At 37.8% G+C, this 22,482-nt stretch overlaps 1 protein-coding gene across 1 annotated transcript; it reads right to left on the bottom strand.

Annotated features, from left to right (window-relative positions):
• Window positions 1-1,944: 1,944 nt before the first annotated feature.
• LOC131775081 (receptor-type tyrosine-protein phosphatase alpha-like) lies at window positions 1,945-18,133 on the bottom strand. Its single transcript, XM_066158979.1, has 19 exons — window positions 17,963-18,133; window positions 17,787-17,804; window positions 14,939-15,025; window positions 12,739-12,854; window positions 12,273-12,360; window positions 11,486-11,562; window positions 11,020-11,056; window positions 10,463-10,560; window positions 10,028-10,147; window positions 9,395-9,558; window positions 9,044-9,129; window positions 8,498-8,697; window positions 7,869-7,959; window positions 7,587-7,663; window positions 6,481-6,615; window positions 6,161-6,289; window positions 4,985-5,136; window positions 4,259-4,394; window positions 1,945-3,479 (listed from the first exon to the last, which is right to left on the bottom strand). Exons 1-19 carry the CDS (start codon window positions 18,024-18,026, stop codon window positions 3,405-3,407), a joined length of 1,950 nt encoding a protein of 649 aa, XP_066015076.1. The 5' UTR covers window positions 18,027-18,133; the 3' UTR covers window positions 1,945-3,404.
• Window positions 18,134-22,482: the final 4,349 nt, after the last annotated feature.

Raw genomic sequence — 22,482 nt, 5'->3', positions numbered from 1 at the left:
TGGCTTGGGGCGGAAAGGAAAGTGGTTTCCTAACGTAGTTTCTTCAGGATTCCCGAATTCGGTTTAATATTAAAATAGCCAGTATCCTTGCTCTTCTCTAATACATCAATCTTACTTACAGGTGACAAAGGCTCACTGAAAAGAGGACAGATGTTTTTCATTTTCCGTTAGAGAAAGGTCATATGCGAAACGAAAAGCGATGCGTTACCTTTGCGAGTAAACCATTACGTAACAACCGTTTGATTTAGCGAAATGTGACTCTCACCTCGCAGCAAATGGAATTGTTGTGTTTCAACAGCTTATTACTTGGGCTTCCTATGGAAAACCCTAAGGCAAGAGATTGTAAACTGTTAATAATCTCTTTCCCAAGGTTCTTGTGGTTTTCTTGTGGCACAAGGTTCATGGTTTTTAATAAGTTCAAACTCAAATTCTAACCATGACGTTCTTTCAACTGAATCATTTTACCATGAAATAGGGTGTTTGAGAGGACAATATCAGTTATTCTTTTATCAAAACTTGCCTCTCACGGTCGCCTTCATCTCACGTATACTTACGACCTTGAAACGTATCCAAATACCGGATTTCCTAGAATAAGCGCCAGTGCGATTATTGAGGATAAAACGAACATTCCACGAGTGGCTTTTCCTGTCCACTGTTTTCAGGTCGAATTGGAATTTAGAATATTGGTTTTTGTGGAGCGAGGAAAACCCGAGGACACGGGCGAAATCCCTCGGAGCAAGGACGACTGAAAACCAACAACAAACTAAAGCCACGTCTAACATGGGCCAGGTCCAGGAATTTAACTCTCACCACTGCGCCATCCCTGCTCTGCTTATCTGAAAACTCGGCTAAAGAAAGAGGAACTTTTTGGAAGAAGCGCGCGTAACTGAGGGATGTACTTATTCATTACCAAATGTGTTCTTCAAACGCATCTCAATGACTTTATCATCTAAGATTGTTTGGTCCTCGAAGGCCAGAGAAGGTCTAGTTGTTCCTGAGAAGTTAACAGCGTATACCAAGAGCGCGGCAATTTGACAAATAATTAAAAGAAAAGCAAGCACATGGAAATAGAAAAACCAGGAATTGACTTAACTAAAATGAAACAATTCTCCTGTATTGATTTAAGTTGTAGTGGACAAAGTGGCAACAGAAACAGCATGATTTTTCTATGTAAGAAAGTGAGAGACGAGAGGGAGGCGAGGGGTGCTTGTTGACATTATGGCCAAGGCGCATACTGCGGATTTTCGGTAACTTGGTTGAGCAACGAGACGATCTTTGTTTAAAGGGATTTCCCAGTCCGCAAAAGTGTCAGTTACTTATGGATCTAGCCATTAATGTTGACTTAATAATTGAAATAAATCAAACAGCCAATGGACTCTAACTGTTCTCACGTCCCGTGTTTTTCATCTGATCGTATACAATCGAAGCTATTGACAATATTGTTGGGTTTGTGTCCAAACACGAATCGTTTTGTTCAAAGATGCTTAGGATAAACTCTGAAAAGGAAATTAATAATTGAAAATTTGCGTGTTGAAGATAAAGATCGACTTAACGAACAGATAAAGTAAAGAAAATCCCGAGTTGTTTACAATCTCACCTCGTGAGATTTTTCCGAAAGCTTCCTTGTCATACAAGAGTCCACTACGCGCGTCAAGCGCTCAACGCATCTGCGTGGCTAAGAGAATTTGATCATCTATCGAGCGAGTCTGTCCGTTCCCAAACTTTCTTTGGCATGCGCGGAGAGCTACACAACGAGCGGAATGCGGGGTATCAAACGAGGACGCTCAAAGTGGATGAATAATGCTTTTTGGTGAGCGATCTTGATCGACAGGTTCTGCACGAACCTTGTTGTTGGTAAACAAAATAACAACCGAAAAAGCCCAGTTGATTTACCGTTGCAGAATTCGCACTCTAAGCTACAGCACGTACAACTAATACAATCAATGATTTCGAAGCATATTTATTCGATTTTGTTCGCTATATAGTGACGAACTAGAGTTACTAGACTTACCAAACTTGGGCACCACTTGTTAAATTACTAAAATGCTTTTGTAATCCAAAACCGAAGTGGTAAAAATATTTGAAGGTTTTAGACTATGCCATATTTTGCAGAGTGGGAATTTGGACCTTGAAAATTAATCTTGAATCTATTGTTATATTGTTGTGAGGACAAGTCATACCTCTTGCCACCGAATGGCAGCAAAGCCCAGGGCAGGGGGCTGTCTTAATAATTAACATTGCATGTTATGCTGAAAAGGACGTTAAGATTACGTTTTCCCCTGATGCTATGCGCTTTCCTCCAAACCTTCCTAATGACTGGAAACGAGTCTGAAGCACATAATGCTACCATGAAAACTTCCCACGACCCAAATATGGAGCGATGCATATTCAATGGCTCCGAATTTGTTTAATGAAAAATAATTCGTGAGAGAAATTGCGAAAAAACTACGGCTCTCCATCCGAGTCATAGGTTTGAAGTTTCTACACGCTGCAAAAATACCTTATGCACTGGTATGTGTTACAAATTCTGTCTACAAAGGTATTCTACACTTCCTTGTGTCGTTTGCATCTTGTAAATTTGACGACTGTTGAAAAAAGTTCTTGCTACAAAAGAAATAACTCTTTTAAAAATACCTTTTTGTTCTCTTCGACTGAAAGCCTTTATACAATTGGATGAATAAAATAAGTAATAGCATCAAAAATGAAAAGATTTTCGCGCATGCCTTCTTTGAAGCTATACAAAATATTACATTAAAAATAGCACTACACAAAAATATCCCTTGACTTGCTGTCAGAACATCCCAACAATTATCACGGAAAAACTTTTTCTATCGGGACATCCCGAGCGCTTGTAAAGGGATGAAATCCTAATGAAACCGTGGAAAAGTCAAGTGAGGTCCAGTTGTAATTACAGAGATTCTAGAATTATGCGTCTGAGCAATTTAGCACCAATTTTAAAATATCTTAATTATTACATCACTTTTCCAAGAAAATACCCATGAAAATTAAACATTATTGCAGAAACAAAATTATTACCGTGATCGAAACAATCGTTCCTTTCCTTTAAAGTGCACTTGGGAAGCACATTTTAACTTCAAAGAACCACTACCAACAACTCATGAACTTCACTTCGATATGGCATGAAGTTCTCTTTCCGTACAGGGTTTTTTTGGGGGTGTGTCATTCATCGAGAATAAAAGATCACTGTATCCATTTCTTGAGTTGTCTCTTCTCTCTATCCGATGAGAAATAGTGCTGAATTCTCCAACAAAAATGGCACTGAATCTTTTTCATAAATAATGTTAAAGGGCTCTACCAGCTCTCTGAGACAAGAGGCCTCACGTAATGTGCAACACTTTCTATAGCACTTGTCTTGTTTGTGAAGATATTCCAGTATTTTCGCATCACTTGAAGTTCGCATAATCGCTGAAGGAGTCCACAAACAATCGTACCATTTCGTAACAGAACTTGTACTGCTCCTGTAATGGAAAAGACAGTCAAAGATTAGCAAGATGCCGATATGACAAGAATAATAAAGTGTATCCACAGAAATCAATTACCTAATGATTATGCATTCAAAAACTTTAATTTAGTAGTTCCACCTGGCATAAATTGTAAAAAACTGTGTCGAGGATCGTCGGCGCTGCGTAACAGCAACACGCTTTTCAAGGTTCCACAAGATGCAAGGGGAAATGGGTCACAAAATAGCAAGGAGCAAATTGAACTTAAATAACCTAGAGAAAGTAATTGTTGGCTAGAGACGAGAATGGAGATAGGGGCAAGGGTCTGAAAGAGGTATTATACACCTTACGCCCTTTTGCTCATCAGTAATCATCTTAGGCTTTAACTGATCATTTTCATGCAAAAAATTATCTTTTTTATCACATCTTAAAGCATCTTTACAAGCGGCTCTGTCGTGTGCATCTTGCAAATATTTTGAACAAATTCTTCAAATTTGTTTTTTACAATCCCTGTTGATCTTCTTCATTTAAAAGCGTCCTTATTCGTAAACTGCTTATCGTTATGTCTTAAATATTTGCTTTCTTGCCATTATTTCATTTTATCGTTTCCTTCAATCTATCACTTCTTTTCTAAAGCGAAAAAAAGGAACGTGACACATCGTGGCATGGATTCGTACAAGAAAAAGAAGATTACGGTCGTAAACTTCGTTTCAGCCGTTATTATATTCCCCCTCAGAGTCACAATACGTTTAAGATGCTTATTGGAATAAAGAGTAACATCATTTGGTTTTGCTTACCGCTGTCTGTACCATAAGAGGTCTCTGAGTACGCAAGCGCCGTACGGTCTGAAACATGTCTACTGAACCATCAAGTTTGACCCGCTCTAGCGCTATATTAATGGCGCAGAAAGTGCCAGTACGACCACTTCCATCACTAGAAGAGAGGGAACCAGAGATGAAATTCGTCTCCTTTGCTTATCATGGAATAATAACCAAATTATAAAATATTACCGTACTACACAACGTTCAATGGGCCACGTGTTTATGTTTCCTGAAAATATTTAGTTGAAACTATCAAAACTGCCATTCGCAATTCAATTTAAGCCAGTGAGCAAAATCTTAGTTCGCTGGTCTAAATATTCAAATTCGCAAAGTTTAGAACTAGAACACAGACAACAAAATAAATGAGCCTATTGACGCCTAAAGCAACGTGGGACTGCGCATTTTCCAGCGGATGATTTTTAAATTCAACATAGATGTGGACCTAAAAATTGCACGACCTCATCTTATTTTGCAGATGGAACATTTGAAGAAATTGGTGTCAATCCAGAGAATGGTCAAAATTACAAGATTTGATGGGATCAATGTCAGTATTAGAAGAGCTACACACCTACCCCTCCCCTAACCCAAAAACAGTCACCTCATAACAAGTTAGGATTAATGTTGGGTTAAGGGAGGGGTAGGTGCGCAGTTGCTCAGATACTGACATTGATCCGTCTCATGTGATACTTTCAAAGGGTTTACCTGCAGTGGACGACTATTGGTCCATTGCCTGTCTGCTGCTGCACCCTTGTGATACATTTCATCATGTCAAGAAGCCCGACACCATTAAGAGGAATTGAGCGCTCTGCCCAGTCCGTGAAATGAAAATGATAAAGGGTGCGCTCTTCACCGCTCTGCAAGAGAAAGCATTGAATCACGATATTATTACCCTGTAGGGAAGGTGCCTTTTAAGGCAATTTAATGTTGCAAGCTCGCGATCGGCTATTCGACCGGCCATGTTTGATTGATGGACGGTAAGGGTAAGGGGGGCGGAGAAAGGGGTGAATTTCTATTTAACCCAGCCCCCACCCCTCTCCTTCTTTTAGACCGTCTTTCACCCCTCTTGATTCAAATTTCTTTCTCTTCCCAGCCTTCCGCTTCTGTAAAATTAAAAAATGGCCGCTTTTACTTTCACCAAGAAAATTCCGAGCCCTCGCTCGCCACAATTACGCCAGCTCTGCAAGCTACGATGTTATCGAATACGATGTTTAAAGCTATCGTGAGCGTGTTTCAATTAGTGTCGTGCGACCAAAACCAAAGTGATAATGACAGACAGTCGGAAAAAAAGTGGACTATCATGCGGCACCGTTAAGAACTCATGAAGAAAAGCTGGCTTGATCGCTGGCGCGCGGAACTTCTTATCCAAGGGTCCTTTTTCAAGCCTTAACCCTTTAACCCCTAAGAGTGACCAGCTTCTAATTTCTCCTCACAATATCACCCCTGAATCAAACATTAAGGTCATGAGAATTAAGGAAGTGATCACCAACTCATAAAGCTCTTGATCTTTAAACAAATTCTCCTTGTCAGCGCTTCAGGAAATGTATAGAGGCAGTAAGGAGAATATGAACACTGATGTTAGGGTGTAAAGGGTTAACCCCGACGGTGAGTTATACGTCGCTTATATGCTACGTTCTCTACTGAGACAACTCTGTTCTGGAGACACTTTTTCCAGTCCTCAGGAAACAGCGGCTGATGGTATCAACCGCTGTTTCCTGTATGGAGGTTTCATTACTGGTCAATTCACTGGAACAGTAACGGCAAAGGTTCTTCAAACCATAGACATCAAGTTACGCACAATACAGCAAACACACCCATATAGTTTTCCTTAGTTTTCTTTCCATCGTAACGAACGCAAAAAGAAAATGTTTATTTTTTCACCTTTGTGTTCGTAATTTTCAGTTGTCTTCTACAGAAACCATTTCTCAGATCTTCCGCTTCAATCTCGATCATCAATAAACCATAAACAATGAACTCCTCTTTGTGAGGCAAATAAGATGCACAGATTCCCTGAAAACGACAAATGAATGCAGCAAATCAGGTAAATCAGGCAAACAAACAAACAAACACACAGACAACTGAAAATTAAAGAGAAGTCTGCACTAAAGCCAAGTAGCCCGCCAACAAAAAATTAAGGAAACGTTGAGTAGAAATTGCACCCAATTAGATATCAGACTTAAAACAAAAATCAACTCCCGAACCTCTTCTCTCTCGTTCTGTGTGCATAACATGACAATGCAATTAGCTTCATATTCCCAGGTCATTCGCCAGAAATCAACGACCGTAGTATCCAACGGGGCCTGAGTGGCAATGAATGCCTCGCGCTGCTGGAAACTCTAAAACAGATAGAAAAAAAAAACAACGGAGACGGTGTGGTTGGAATGAAAACAACACACAACTGCCAAAAACATTTATGGGCACTTGTAGTACAAACCGAAACCCGAAGGCTAAGCGTGAGTTCTTCCTATCTCTCTGGTTTTCAAACCAGTCAAGAGAATTCGGTGTTGTACCAAGATAACCCCCTGATTCTGATCATATCCGTAATCGTGAAACTTATTGTCAAACCGTTTCCTGTGTGTATTGCGTTTACGTGTTAATTACCAGTGAGTGTTTGTATGTTTCATTAGTTGTATTGCGTACTTGTGGTTGATGTTTGTATCGTTGCGTGATGTACGTAATTAAGTCGAGTAATTTGTCACGTTTTGTGTAAAAATTTAGTCCTGTGTACCAATGTTCATGTCCACTTTGTAAAAAGCAGCGTCGTCGTTTTTGTTTTTCTCCTGTAAAACGATGCACCGTTAAGGTATATATTTTGCCGTATTGTGAGTTTATTTGTAAGTTTCCGTTCTCTAATATGTACTTTCCTACTCATGTTTAATACCGTAGGTGTGTAGATGTTTTAAATAAATGATGAACACAATTACGCGTAACTTCGGTTCCAATAACTTTAATCTCATTTTCTTCTCGTCCTTATTTTCTCTCTTTCTTTTCTTTTGCCTTCGATGCATCATATTCAGTAGTTTAAACATGACTCTCTTGGATAAGTTTAACCCTTTGACTCCTAAGAATGATTAGCATCTAATTTCTCCCCACAATCTCACCCCTAAAGCAGACATTAAGGTCACGAGAATAAAGAAAATGATGAGTAACTTGGGAAGCTGTTGTTCATCTCACCTTAAGAAATGTGTGGAGGAAACAGTGTGGAGAATATACATACTGATGTTGGGGTGTAAAGGTTTCACTACCTGCTAGTCTATGCTTTTGATATAATTATTAACAATTATTATTAGAATAATGATGTACTCACGTCTACGAAACTTGCGTTTATGTAATCAGACCCCACCATACACGTGAAAGGCCACAGTTTTACTCTTGATCGATCAACTGGAGAGAAAATAGAATCATATAAAGGTAATGTATATTACGTATGAAGCAATCTATTTTGTTCTCAATTCTTACGGAAATAAACTACATCGACCCTTCGGCAGAGAAATGAAGCAAAGAATTGATCATCGCAGGTGGACTGAAATTCAAGCAATTGCAAAACAGAAACCTGAAAAAAGACTCTCTACAAACAATTTCAACTTACATGGGAGTATGGCAAATCTTTTCTTGGATTTATTTTCAGGCTGAGAGGCGCTGATGAATGAATCGTGATCTGAGTCACCCAGGCCAAGATTCTGCATGATAACATCAATCAATGAGTACATATTAGTAAAACATTGCTACTACTATTAATAAAATACTGTAAGCGAGAACTCTTCTTCACAAAGTACCTTCGAAACGACACAAACCAGGAAAAGGAATAAAAGCACTTTCAATTCCTTAGCTATTGTTTGCTCAGTATGCCTATGTATATCCGTAGAAAACTATTAAGATAAAGCCTTGAGCTTCTTTCATCCCTTATTAAAGAAGTTTAAGTTTCCAAAATGACATCGGCTTACACCCTTAAGAAATTGATGAAAGATCGCCTAACCCTTGAACCACTAAGTGTCACAAGAATCAAAATTCTCACTGCAGATTACTGCTGAATCAAACATTATGATCAGAAGGAGCTGTGTTGTCTCCTGAACGGTGAAACATCAAAACCTCACAAAAACACACTTTTGAGAAGTCTAGTACTTTCTAATAATTGTTTACACCTCACTGCATCCCCAGATTGGTCGGAAGACCCTCTCACGAACTCCACGAAATCTACTGGTTTAAAGAATTTAATACCTTGAATTCCACCACCAGAAGCGAATCTCCACTGTCTGGATCAATGGTGTTAAGAACACGCAAATTCTCTGGTAGGTCACGCACAGCAAATTCTGTACTGCCACATGTGACATACTCCACCAGAGCGTCATGGATAAATACGTACTGGGCCTGTCGTAGAAAGATTAAACAAATTAATAAATAAATAAAACCGTCCACGTCTAAGAAATCTTTATATCAGAAGTCCTTCCAAAGGAACCAGTCATTATTTATGGCACGGGGAGGGGGGGCCTAAGAAACCTTTCTATTGAGAGGGAGGGGGAGGGGGGATCACATGGTTTTTAACGGAAACGGACGGTGATCAGTCAGTATTCATGGGGGGTGGGGGTTCTCATGGTTTTAAGGGTAGACAAGGGGATCAGTCAATATTTATCGAGGGGGGTCTGAGAGTCTTTTATTCTAGAGCCTATGGGCATTAAGTATATTTTAAGTGACACAACTAAATTCCTCCGATCCCTTACCCCCCCCCCCCCCCCGCGTTAAATTATGTCATACCTCTGTCTGCACCATAGATGTCTACCACCCCCTCAGCATCTATTTGGTCCAACATGGCGTCAAGTACAATGTATGTCCCGGTGCGTCCTACACCAGCACTGCAAAATAAATGGCACAGGCCAATAAATATCTTTTATCATAACAACAGTGTCTCTACGAAGAGGAAGAAGGATACAAAAACTTCCAATACAACATATAAAACAGGTTAAACGCAAATTTAAAAAAAATTTCCTCTTCGTCTATTTTTCAAGGGAACTTTGCCCGTCTACCTCGCCGCAATGTTTCGACTCATTTCTGTGGCTGTCGTTAGAACGTAACGGACGACAGCTGCGAAAAATTATTTTCAATGTCCCATCTCATTACCTGCAGTGGGTCAAAATGGGCCCAGAATCCTCTGGCACAGAGGCACGGACCTTCTTCAGGAGCACAAGCAAGGAGGTTGCGTGGGTAGGGACCCCCTGATCAGGCCAAGCCGTGAAGTGATACTGTATCACCTCACGAGCGCGATACTCGGCTGTGTCTGAGGTCTAAGAAAGATAACAAGGAAAGTCAGTATTCTAGCTTACATGCACCTTAGTCAACTCGCAGTTTCCCTGTTTTATCCTATGTAGCTGGGTAGATATCTTGTACTTTTTTTACACACGTACTTCAAACGAGCTCACAGATCTCAGACTTCAACTGTCCAAGAAATCATTGAATCACAAACGGATTGACAGAACGACTAACTGACTGACTCACCGCTGACTGACTGTTTTAGTCACCAACTTATTGTCTGGCTAACTGACTGGCTGACTCATAGAGTGACTGACCGACTAGCTCACTAGCTGATTGACAGACTGACGGACTGACTCACCGACTAACTGTCTGGCTGACCTCCTCAGAGACTGACTCAATGACTGGCTGACTCAACTGACTAAATCATTCACGGACTCATATAGGCTCACTGACCATCTCACTGAAAGCAACGTAGGTACAAATAATCCAAAACAAACTCACCATCTGAACAGAAAACTTTCTAATCACATAGTCAGCAAGTTCTTCCTCATCACCCAGAGAAACCAGGACAGGACCGTACATTTCTGGACTGGCGCTCGGCCAATACTTCAGACACTTTATCTAAAGACAAGTATTCTTGATTTAAAATTCTACTTGCATTCTGAGTGGTTCTTTCTACCTATGACCTATGTATTTATCGGGATTGCCTTGGTGGCAGTAGGAGTTTAGTATCCCAAAGTCACAATCACAGGTTTTCTTGCTATAAAAAAAAACGTTTTTTGTTCTCTTATACCTTTTCTTAGGAAAAAACACTCCCTCTAAGGCGACAAGCATCACTGCACTGGCGTGCAGTGTCAATCAAAACTCAACTACGTTCAGGCCCAGTCTCCGTCATACTATCAAAATAAAGTTCAGTTTAAATGTAGTTTAACCTACCCGTCCTCCTTCCACCATGTTTGTAACCATGACAATGATACAAACGCCTTGGTCCCAGACCGTTCGCCAGAAGTCTCCAAATGTGCTAGCAACAGGACCTGAAATGTATGTATAAGACGTGATTAGAAATTGCCAGCGCGGAGCGGAATGGCAAAAGAGGGGGGGGGGGGTGGGTGGGTCAGAGAATTGTCTCGTACCCCAATATGTGGCACTATGGTCAAGAGCTGTTGTCGAGTCCTGAGGTCAAACCTCAGGTGAAAGGAAAAATAAAGGCCTCGTTAACGCCCCCATAACATACGTCCGTCTCTGATACCTTTTGATTTTTTTCAAACGAGCAAAACTGGGTAGGGGATCATTTCGTTGGCGTCCAGCCTACATTTACTTTACAAAAATTCCTTAATAATTGGTAGCGTCCTAGAATCCATGACAAAAACCCAACTGCACAAGTAAATATTATGAGTGAACGTTCAGCATCATTGATAGCAATCGAGTAGGACATTCCCATGGCAAAGATAAGTTGTTCCATTGAAGCAGAAAGAACGCAAAGAAACTCAAACCTTGTGTAGCAATGAACTTGCAGTGATGATTGTAACCCTAAAAATAAAAAATAAACAAATAGTAGTCAATAAGGAACTTATCAGGTAGTCCAGTTAACAATGCCAGGCCAGGAGAGACCTGAGTGCAACTCATGGGAGATACTTCACAACCTGATTTTTGCAACTGTGTACAACTGTTGTCGTTGCTATAACTGCTTCAAACCTCACACCTTAGTCCAACGCTCATAACACCCAAATATCAGTTTGAATATTCACCATGGTGTGCACGACATAATTCCTATCGAACTGACAGAGAGAATACGTAATAATCAAGAGCTTCTGTAGTTGGCAATCATTTCCTTAATTCTCATGGTCTGGACTTTTGATTTGGCAATGATCTCGAGAGGAAAAACTAGATACCCATCATTGTAAAGGAATAAAGGTTTAAACATATCGTTACTGTTGCTATTTTTGTTGTTGTACTTACATCAATGAAGTTGGCATTGATGTAATCACTTCCTGGATAACCATCCAACTCCACTAATTGCACCCTCGTGTGGTCATCTGCAAATGAGTCAAAGAAGAGCAACACAATTATGACGGTTGGCCTGACGTGAAATTTTTCAAAAAGCCTAATGCCCGACAAATATACACTCTTTCAGATAGCTGCCAATTATTTACCGAAGTGGAGGTGAATAGTAGTGGATATTTACCGAGCCACGAAGCGGGGAGGTAAATATCTACCACTTTCACTTAACACTGAGGTGAATAATTGTTTTATTATATACCACACAGCAACCAAAATATAGTTTCTCTATTCTAATACACCAAAAATGTTAGAAATCAAATTTTTGACGCGCGATTTTGTCTCTTCGGCTGCCCGGGAGATGAATAGTACTTGCTAAGCGCTTTCGAACTAGCCAATCAGCGTGGGCGAAAAGCACTATTCACCTGTGTGGTATATTCTTATGCGTATCATACGCAGCGCCTGCCACGTTTCATTTTGTTCCTGTAACAAAAGGAAAGGGAAATTATCTTAATTCTTAACGGAAATAAATAATTGTATGACCCGAGAAATAGTCATAAGGAAATACCCGAGTAACTGAGATTCGGGAGTGATAATGGGTAGGGGGTAGGGGGTAGGGGCAGAACCCTCTCTCCCCTCTCTGGCTTTCTTTCTTTCTTCTTTTTTTTTGGGGGGGGTTGGTAATTTTGGGCCCCTTTTAATTAAATTATAGAGATTAGCTTCTGGTTATATGGTGTACTGGACTTACATGGAATAATGTTCTTGTATCTGTTCTTGGCTTTATTTTCTGGTCTCTGGCTGCTCTCCCATGTGAAGTTTCCTGATACCCTGATGGACTGCAGTTGGAAAAATCAACAAAAAAATCAGAAGTTATGATTCAGCGTACAGCTTATAACAATAAGTGGGGTTTGACCCAACGAGTAGTTTAATAAGCTGCCGGAGACGAGTTCTTGGTCAATGGAAATGAGGAAAAAAAAATAGAGCGAAAAACGGCAAGAGCCTGGGTTAAAGGAAGTCCTCTGTTACTCTCCTCAGTCCCCCTTCTTTTTCCCCTCGCAACCTCCAATTTCTCGTCTGTCCCCTCGATCTCAAACCGAAATCCTTGAAGAGAACTGACGACCAAGTGTAATGATAAGCAATCATTCTCAGAGGATGACGTTTATCTATTGGCAAAAATGACTTCTGTAGAAATTCACCCTTAGCTACTAACTCACCACAAACTCTTCTTTAAATGCCTTGTTGCCATCAGCTTGATTGATTTCACAGTATTCTCTCAGCTTTTCAATAGGAATGGGTTTGATTGTTACAAACTTTCCTGGACCCACTACATCTGCAAATTTAAAGAAACAAGATTTTATGTAACACGAGATATATCCATTAAGGAACGTCCAGTGATTTCTATTTCACCCATCATAATGACTGCAGGATCTGTCTGACTTAAAAAAAAAGTATACACATTTTCATCGCTCAAAGATGATGATGATGAATTTTTCAAACTTTGGCTATGAGTTTAAGGTTAATATGATAACTCTAAGAAAACGATTGGCATCCCTCTGAATTTTTCGGATTTGGTGAAGACCAAACGACTGGTTGGAAAGTGTGTGACGCCAGAGTGTGGTAATCAACTGACTAACCAGATTGATTGATCAGCATTTTTTCTCCACAGAAATAAAGATATTTTTTCTCCAAGACTGACTGTCTTTTTTGTGCACTCTTCTCCCGGAAAAGGCTATTTTAACCTTTAAACCTAAGCTTTACCTGAATTGCCATGTGGGTCATTCAGATTGGCAAACTGGGTCTTAAGTTTAATGTATTTTTCTTCAGCCAATACACCCGACCACTACTGTTCGTTAGATGATAGGGATTTTAAATTTATACAAATTCACTCTACTTTATTGCTGAAAACACCATCTTGTTTTGAGGGCTCTTAGGTTTTTAAGGCCTTTTAGATCATTTTAATCATAGATTTCATTTCTTACTTGCTTTAAATCACAAGTAAAGTTTAAAGTTACTTCTACCTGTTTGTAAAATTTTTAAAGTCAATCAAGGTTCGTAGAAAGTGTACAGGGAGAATTAGCGACACAACTTTGTCCAACCGCAAAAGTTTCAGCATTCTTGATTTTTGTGTATGTCAATATCTCTTCTATTTCAACAGGAATGCAACAGTTGGCACCTTGCCTTCTAAATAGGCAACAACTCCTCACCCCACCCCACCCCCTTTCCCAGGTAACAACTCCTCACCCCACCCCACCCCACCCCCTTTACCAGGTAACAACTTCCCACCCCACTCCACCACCTTTCCCAAACGGTACATCTGTACTTTTAGGAAGAAGCCCATCCAGCTGAAGCTCGTCGCAAATGGATGGAAAGAATGGTTAGTCACCTGTTTCCAGTCACAGGTTAGTCAGCCACTTTAGAAGTTCACCCAGCCCCCCTAAAAGATCACTGCTACCCATTTGTACTCGTGAGTGAAGAGAGACACTGTGATTGTTAAGTGTGTCGGCCATGAACACAACACAACGACCCTACCAGGTCCAGACCCCTGAACCCTGAGTCCGACGCCCCAACCAATAGGATAACGTGTTTTTTCATAAAACAATTCCAGTTCCAACCCTCTCTACCTGACTTGCGGTGTGCAATGTTTTCGTTTAACAATGACCTAGAGGAAAATAATTCGAACAGTACCGTAGTGCAACAGTAGAGGTCCTCAACTATCTGTATCTGTGAGGAACAGTAGATGCAAATTCACGGGTCAATAGCCAGTGAATTGATCAGTCTTGTCAATTATAAAACATTTAAGGTCATAAATTTGTAATTGAAGATTTTCATTTTAATCATTAAAGCTTTATTCTCTGGCTTGTAAAAATGCTGGCTTTTTAATTACCGAGTTGGAGACCAAGGCCAGGTCGTTTAAAGCTGGGTTAAGATAACCCAGGGTTAGTGTGAAATTGGATTTCAGCTCTGAAAGCTTTAAAAGAAAATTCATTGCTCTAAAAAGAATGGAGAACATTATCCCAAAAAGGCTTTGAACAAAGGAATGAACAAACCTGGATTAAAATTTAACCTTGGGTTAGTGCTAATTGACCTTTGAACATTTGGGCAGTGACCCAAACATTGTGTGCGCACCCAGGATTATAAAAGGGTAACCTTACAATAGACTGACATCCCATCCAGCACTCCTTGTCACCTCATGTTATGGAAACTGGGATAAGCTTTACCTACCTACCATACATTTTATGTTTAATATTCAATTTGAATGATCCTACAAGCATTTTACTTAAATACAAAGCTGAAACTTTGCACTGGAACACTCAAATTCTGATTTAACCTCATCGAGTATTGTAAGAAAAATTGTACTGTAGTCTTACATATTACTCTTTATCATCTATTTATTGTTCTTAATTAAGCAATCACCTGAACTTAAAGTGCATCTTTTCCAGGCCTCAGAGTTTCCTGATGTTTTATCTCCCAGCACACATCGTGTTTGTTGAAAATATTTTTCTAAAAAATTTATTTATCATTTAGGTTAGATTTATTTGAGATGTATCAGCTACTTCCACTTACCTCTGAGTCAATTACATCATTCGTCAACCTTAAGTATGTAATTTAAATCTTTATATAAAAAAAAGTTACTTATGTTCAGCATTCTCTGGTGGGATTCGGAATAAAATTAAATATATATTTTTTAAAATGTACCCTGCATTAATTTTTTCCTGAGCCTAATTCATCAAAATTACAGTTTAGAGCCGTTTTCAATTGTGTGTTAAAGAACATTTGCCAAAGTAATAGCAACTAACAATCAGAGCAAATGTTAACGGCATGTTCAACCAATGAGAACTTAAAGTAAAAACTGGCAATCTGCTTGAAGCGCGGGAAAACGTGAGTGATCATATTAGGATTGGTTTAAGTTTTGTATTTGATTGGTTGAAATGGTGGCGTGAGTTTTTTCTAGACCAATCACAGATTAAAGTAAGGCAAACCCAAAGCAAACCAGGGTCGCTTTCAAAACTCAACGGAAAATTGTTCTGTTTGGAAATCATTATTACCCATCTGTACAAGTGCATTTTACAGTGAAATAAACTTCTCATCACTCAACAAGTACTGTTGACACTAGAGCCAACCAAGAAGCATGGCAATCCTTCAGAGTATGCAGAAGGGATTGGAAGCAATTGTGAAATAATAGTTGTAACACTTTTTCTGTTTGATATCTTTCTAAAATTTGCAATTAGACAGGAAGTGAAGGTACCAAAAAACCCACAAAACTCAGATTTGATAAAAAAAATTTCCTAAAATTTTGTAAACCACAAATCTCACTTTATTTTTTTCAATGGGCAATGTGCTTTCACGATTTGAAAGCCATAATAAATCACTTATAAATGAATAAGTACTCCATTCTATAACTTACTGCAATGAATAAATGAAAATAAAAGGTTTCTTGTGGTTCATTCAAACAAGACAATAATTGATAATAAAATTTGTTTAATTAAGTGCAAATTTATTCATTATTTAAAGCAGTTCAATTCCTGTTGTTTGCAATATCAAGAAGCCTCATTTAAGAATACTTTTACTGCACCACAGCATTTTATTCATGAGTGGGATTATTCAATCTAAAATCAAATTCTACAGTGTTCAGGTAAATTATTGCATTTGATAATTATACGATAATTTGATAATTTCAAAATTTAATTATTTACAATATTTATGAATATATTCTTATGTTCGTCATATTGAAGTCTTGCAAACATTAATTAAGAAAAAAAAACCTCCCAAATTCAAAAAATCTTATAGATTTCAGATGATAGTGAGGTGTTAGCATGATTCAAAACTGTTATAATTACATGAATATTTGCACAAAAAAGTGGGAAAAAATGATTAGGCATTCATTGTAAGGTTAATTATACATGTTAGTTTAGTGTGGTTAGTGTAATAGGCATGTCACATGCTGCAAGAAAAACTAAATTAAAATGTGTGTGTAGCATCTGCCAATAAAAACCATTAAAACACAATCAAAGGTCAAAAACTGAAAATTTAATAAAAAATAAAATAAAAATTTTAAAAAGTTAACATTTAATTTAATATTTAAGCGTGAAAAAGTAAAATAAAAAGTTATACAAGTGCAACCTTAGTTGAACTGAAAATGAATTGAAATGTTAAGATAAAATTCAATCTCATGAGGAACCATTCAACTCCTCCACAATATTTTGACAAGTTAATAGTATAAACATAATTTAGGACTTTTTCCTCAATATTTATCATTTTATTGTCCACCAGACACCTGTTCCAATGTTCCAATATTACACTGTTCTACAGTGGAATCGTTTTATCAATAATGATTGCTATTAACAAAGGTTTGACCTTTCAACCAATCCAGTGGCTGTCACAAAATTTTTCCGAGGAAACCTTAAAACATTAATCCCCGAGTGAAAATGATCTCCAATTTAAGAGGCTCTCAATTGCCAAACAAATTCTCCTTGTCAGCATCATGGAAAATTTTAAGAGCACAGTTTGGAGAATACAAATACTGATGTTGAGGTGTACAGGGTTAAGAGTAAAATCTCTGGGCTTCATTGCCAACTCTAGTATTTCAAACTTCCCTACTGGCACCATGTCATGGTTACACCTTTGTTATTAGTCAGGTGTTAATTGCAGCCAATTTTTAATCCTAATGAATTTGAAGCTGGGTTCTCCAAATTTGACATTTTCTATTTCTCCATTAGTTCCATACTGAATCTTTACACCTGAACTACGTTGACCAGTATTGTAATTAACATTACTTGGTATAAGGGTTTTTAAAATATCATGTTTTTTGTTAAACCAATTATTTCCAAAACTCTTTACTTGTAAAAAGCTTTAATGGCAATTCTCATTATATTTACAGATTATGAAATTTTTTTGCTGGCAGAAAAAGGTTACATTATTTTTAAGATATACAGTAGTAGCTGTTTTATAATGTACAGTTGCAATAAAGAAGAGAAATTTATCAATTTCAGTCAAATTATACAAACATGTATACTTTCATTGTAATAAATAATGTTTTCAGAAAATTGAATTTCATCTTACAGAATTAAGATGTATTAAATTTATATTTTATGCTTCCATCAATTTAACACTTTAAGTTTGGACTAAGGCACCTTAAAGCAACTTCCCATTATTGTCTATTTTCGGTTATTGGTTGCCTTAATATCTACGTTCAGCACACAATGGCGTTTTTTTCCAGGTTTTTGGGGGCAATTTCTCCTAAAAATTCGATTAAAGTGCTTACTGCTAATGACTTCATCTGCTGAAATAAAAAGGTCTAAACCAAGAGAAATCCATTGATCACCTTATTGGAGCAGATAAATCTTCCATTAAGTTATCCCAAATTGTGGGACAATCCTTGATTGAAGATCTGTAGCATGCATTGTACAAAAAACTAATCAAGAAGCTTTCCATACTAACTAAACCCATGATTCCGAACCTTCTGATCCACGTCGCCCTTGAAGATACTTGATCCCAGGCACATGGTCAAGAGAGTCCTTATCTCCTATCCCACTGTCATTGGAGTTAGCCACAGCATAACGATTGTTCTTGAGTTCTGTGGAATCTCTTCGTCTTCTGCGTTTTCTGTTGATTAAATTCAATGAACTCTGATAAGAGTCTAAAATTTTCCCCCATCCATGGTTTCAGAACTGGCATACAATTACAAACAAGTTAAAACTACACACTAACATCACAACATTCAAAGCACCTCTCAGTTCTCTTAAACTAAAGACACTTGCTTCCAGAAATCTGAAATATTGTTACATTGTGGGAAATTCAAATGTAGTGGAGAAAAGTGGCAACAGGCCATTTTACAGTTGTGCATATACTAAGTTGCCAAGCCCTTGATTTGGAGTGAGGCTGAAGGTGACCATGTTGTGATAGAGACCAGTATCTAGTTAGGGTGATAACAAAGTAATTTACATTTGAAAAGTAGCAACATTTGTATCATAACAAAGTCACCCTTAACCTCATTCCTGTTCAAGGGCTTGGCAACTAAGCACGCAACTGTAAAATGGACTATTACGCAACTGAATCTCTGCCCCTAGCCACATCTAACTATTTGTCAATTCTACTAGACCTCCTAAAAAATATTACTTCTTTTTATTTTTGGTGCAAAATAGAAGTCCTTCTTTATATAGAAATGAAAAGTGCAAGTCAAAATTAAATAATAACAGCTCTAAAATTTACTCGTTGTTCTTCTATCTACAAAATTGTTTCATACTTCGGACAGTGCATAGCCATTTGTGAACCAGAGTTCCAACACACCTCTGTAATCACATATAGTTGCTTCTGTCTTGTATTTTCTAAAAATGAGGGTAAAAGACGATTTGTAATGGCATTCAAAATTGTGATTGGCTTGTGTTATTTCTCACCTTTGCCATGAACACAACTCAAGTGAGTTTCGAGTCCAGAAGCAGAGAACAAGTCGGTCAAAAATCAGAATAAAATTGTGCTCTCCTGTTAACATTGCAATCAGGCCAGCTGGCAGATTCACTCTGCTAGCCAATGACAAGTCCTAAAAGATCCACGTGATCATACCCGTGATCGGAAACAGAGAAGACTCCATTAGGCGCTCATCTTTGAATGCACTTTTCAACGGTTGATCGCTCGTGCGTCAAGTTATTTCTGTTCTTAACTGTTTTGCTTAAGAGAATATTTCTAAAGATGGGTTTTATTGTGTTTCGTTGGCGCCGTGGAATTAAAAGAAGGGACAACAGTTTACATATTGACTGGTACAAACAAGGGTCGCTTAGCCTTTTAAAAAGCTACGATTTTGAAAGGTTGTGGTGGGTAAAAATTGCGATACTCGTTGCGTGATCAAAATCTTGTCAAAGAATAGATATAACGGCTTGAATTAAGCTTACACAACGCTCATATTGTATTTTATGGAAAAGAATTAACAGATTTTTCGCAATTTGTGTCAAACCAGTCATGTAATGATTAATTGTGACTATTTCATATGAATAGCTGTAATTGAAGATTAATTCGTATGAACTTTACAAGAAAAGAAAAATAAATCAAATTCCAAATTCTATTATTACTACATGTTGATGTTAATACAAAATCAAAAATATTTTATACGTAAACCTTGTAAATAAATTTCATTGAATACTTGAATTTTAGCTGGGATTTTTAAATTTTTAGTTTTTATTTTATATTACCGTAATTTCCGTTCATTTACCCGCGCAGAAGGTTACCCGCATCGATCGATTTTTGCAATAACGGGAAAAAAATTTCAACAGATTACCCGCACTGATAACCCACACTCAAAAAAAAAAAACGTCGACTCACTCAAAGTTTCTTCATTGTCTTTGTTGACAAGATATCCTTTAGCGTGCGATTAGTAAATTTTCACACTTTTTGTCTTCGCTGTTTCATTGAGAATGATACATGACGAGCTTTGCTCAAGAAAAGAATTCTCACCAGGGATGCGTAAAATGATCCATAGGCTTGTCAAAGTAAAGCGAGAGGGCTCAATTAGCAAGTGAAAGCGATATGTTTGTGTCTGCTTTAAGGTTTTGGGTTACTCTCGCCATGCAATTTGGACGCCGAAAAGTGCCAAAAAAGTAATTACTGAAAATTCATCCGCAACACCTCGGTCGTTCTGTGGGCGCGAAGTCAGTTCTTCTCTTACAGTTAATAATTGCCAGGCGGATCTCAGATCTGCCTCAGCCTCATTTGCATAAATTCTTTTGGTGAGCAAAGCTCGTCATGACTTGTAAAAATCTGTTCTAAAAAAATTGATATCTGTAGCCGATAAAATGAACTCTGTCCAAAACCCGTCAGCAAAAATATCCAAACTATTTTTCATTCCCATAACCTTTGAATCTTTGTTTAGCTCCTTCCTCTTACAGAATAGCCGCAAAACTTTGCGTTTAGCTCCATTTCATAGACGGATCAGAACAGAAATCATAGGGTACACGATAAGTCTTGATTTCAGTCAGTCACTGATGGGAAAAGAAGCAAGAGGAGTCAAACTCGAGAACAAGCTCAATAGATTCTTAATCCTTTCTTCAATGCAATAAGTCTATAGGCAAGCTAGTTCTTGAGGTGATTCAGATATGTTTGTCATAAGAATCGTTAATACTTAATCGCAACCCAGGCCTTTGAAATTGTTCATTATAGCATGGGTTATCATGATGAGATATCTAAAAATCTAAGGTGTAAAACTTTTGCTGATGTATATGGCTGCATGGATCAATACTTTCACTCTGTAAATCTGAAAAAAACGCAGCATTTTCGTCAACCAATTTCCTCATCTTTCATTTGATCTCACATGATAATTTCTGCCCGTTCCTGCTTTTCTGCCAAAGATGCACACGTTATTTGATACCGTAAGTAACTACGGGTGCCATATGTCTTATATCGGCAGTTTTATGTTTTCAAACGAAATTTCTTGCGTTTTTTCATATCATAAAACAACTGTGCAGTAAGCGAGCAATCATGATTGGTTTCGTTTCGGAAAACGTAGTTTTGTTGGAGAGGTTATTGTCAGATAAGGAAGGCTCCAATTGTTCTATTGCAAAACTTACGTCAAAACATTGCGACAAGCTTATGCCCGCATCACTGACTGAGTCAAGCCATATGCACGGGAAGTACTTATTGGTAAGCAGACTACAAACGGTTTTTTCTCAGTGTGAAACTTTACCAGCAAATCAATCAAAAAGATCTTAGGATAGGGAAGCCCTCCGCTGACATCTGACACAGAAATCAGTTGGAGACAAATATACTTTTTCCTTGATAAAGCAAGTCATCTTGTTCGTTTTCAGCCGTTTTTTGCTAGTGGGAAAGCTGTCATACTGTTCTTGTGTCTCTGAATCTTTGCGACTTAAGCTTTTTAAGCATATTTTATACCAGCCGCCGGAGTGAATTGGTCAAACGATTCAGTTACAATTCCATAAATATGGTTATTCTTACTTAGCTTTTTTATACAATGAGACACACAGATTGTTAGGGCTTTTCCGCATGTTTATTTTGCCTAGAATATTAAGTTCAATATTCTTTCAGAATTGTTTGCGCAAATGGCTTTTACATGACATATCACTGCAAGAAAAGATAGACATATCGGTGACTAACTATTTTTATTTAATCCAAGCCAGTAGAATGTAAAATTTAATCTTAATAAACTAAAATAATGACTATTTGTTTCATAATCGGAGATATCCTAGCCAATAAACACTGCACACGATTACCTTTTAGGAAAAAGGCCAGGAATTCCTCACAATCCAACATAGTTTCTTTGACTTCACAAATTATTTGGAATTTGGAATTTTTAGACTGCATGCATCATACGTTTCCTGAATTTCATCCCAATTTGAGTTTGAATTATTACTTGCATGATATGATAAAACGGATAACACAACGTTGAAATTAATGGATATGGAGACCTTGATCACTTACAGAGCTTACAATAAATGTAAAATGTTCTCAGTGAAAACTCAGTGCATGCAAACATGTTCTTCAAAGGCCACCCCACAAATATAATCTCTTGTGAATAAAAATCTTTTTTTTTTCTTGAGCTAAAAACCTCTTTTAAACATAAACTATATGGTTTCAAAGGAACAAAAACACTTTCATAATAAAACTTAGTGACTATTCATTAAGCGGTATTTGCTTGTGTTACGCCCAAGCTATAACATTATAGACATTTTTTTGGAAGGATATGAATATTAACACACAAATCCTGTTTGCCTGCCGAAAATTAATTCAAAACCTTCATTTTCTCTCTTAAAAATTCAGAAGTTCATATTGTGTTAAACCCTATTCGCACCTCTTAAAGAGGTTTAAGACTTAACGCTGTTTTAAGAATGTGACTTTTTCCTTGATAAACTGAAGTATTTTGTTCCCTTTGTTGATATTACTTAAAATGAAGCCTAGCGTTCTCTAGAAAGAGAATGATATTATGTCCTTAAATTAATATTCTTTCTTTGTCTTTT

The sequence above is a fragment of the Pocillopora verrucosa genome, chromosome 12 (genome assembly GCF_036669915.1).
Source record: "Pocillopora verrucosa isolate sample1 chromosome 12, ASM3666991v2, whole genome shotgun sequence".
Classification (NCBI taxonomy): Eukaryota; Metazoa; Cnidaria; class Anthozoa; order Scleractinia; family Pocilloporidae; genus Pocillopora; species Pocillopora verrucosa.
This window is presented reverse-complemented; position numbering and strand designations above follow the sequence as displayed.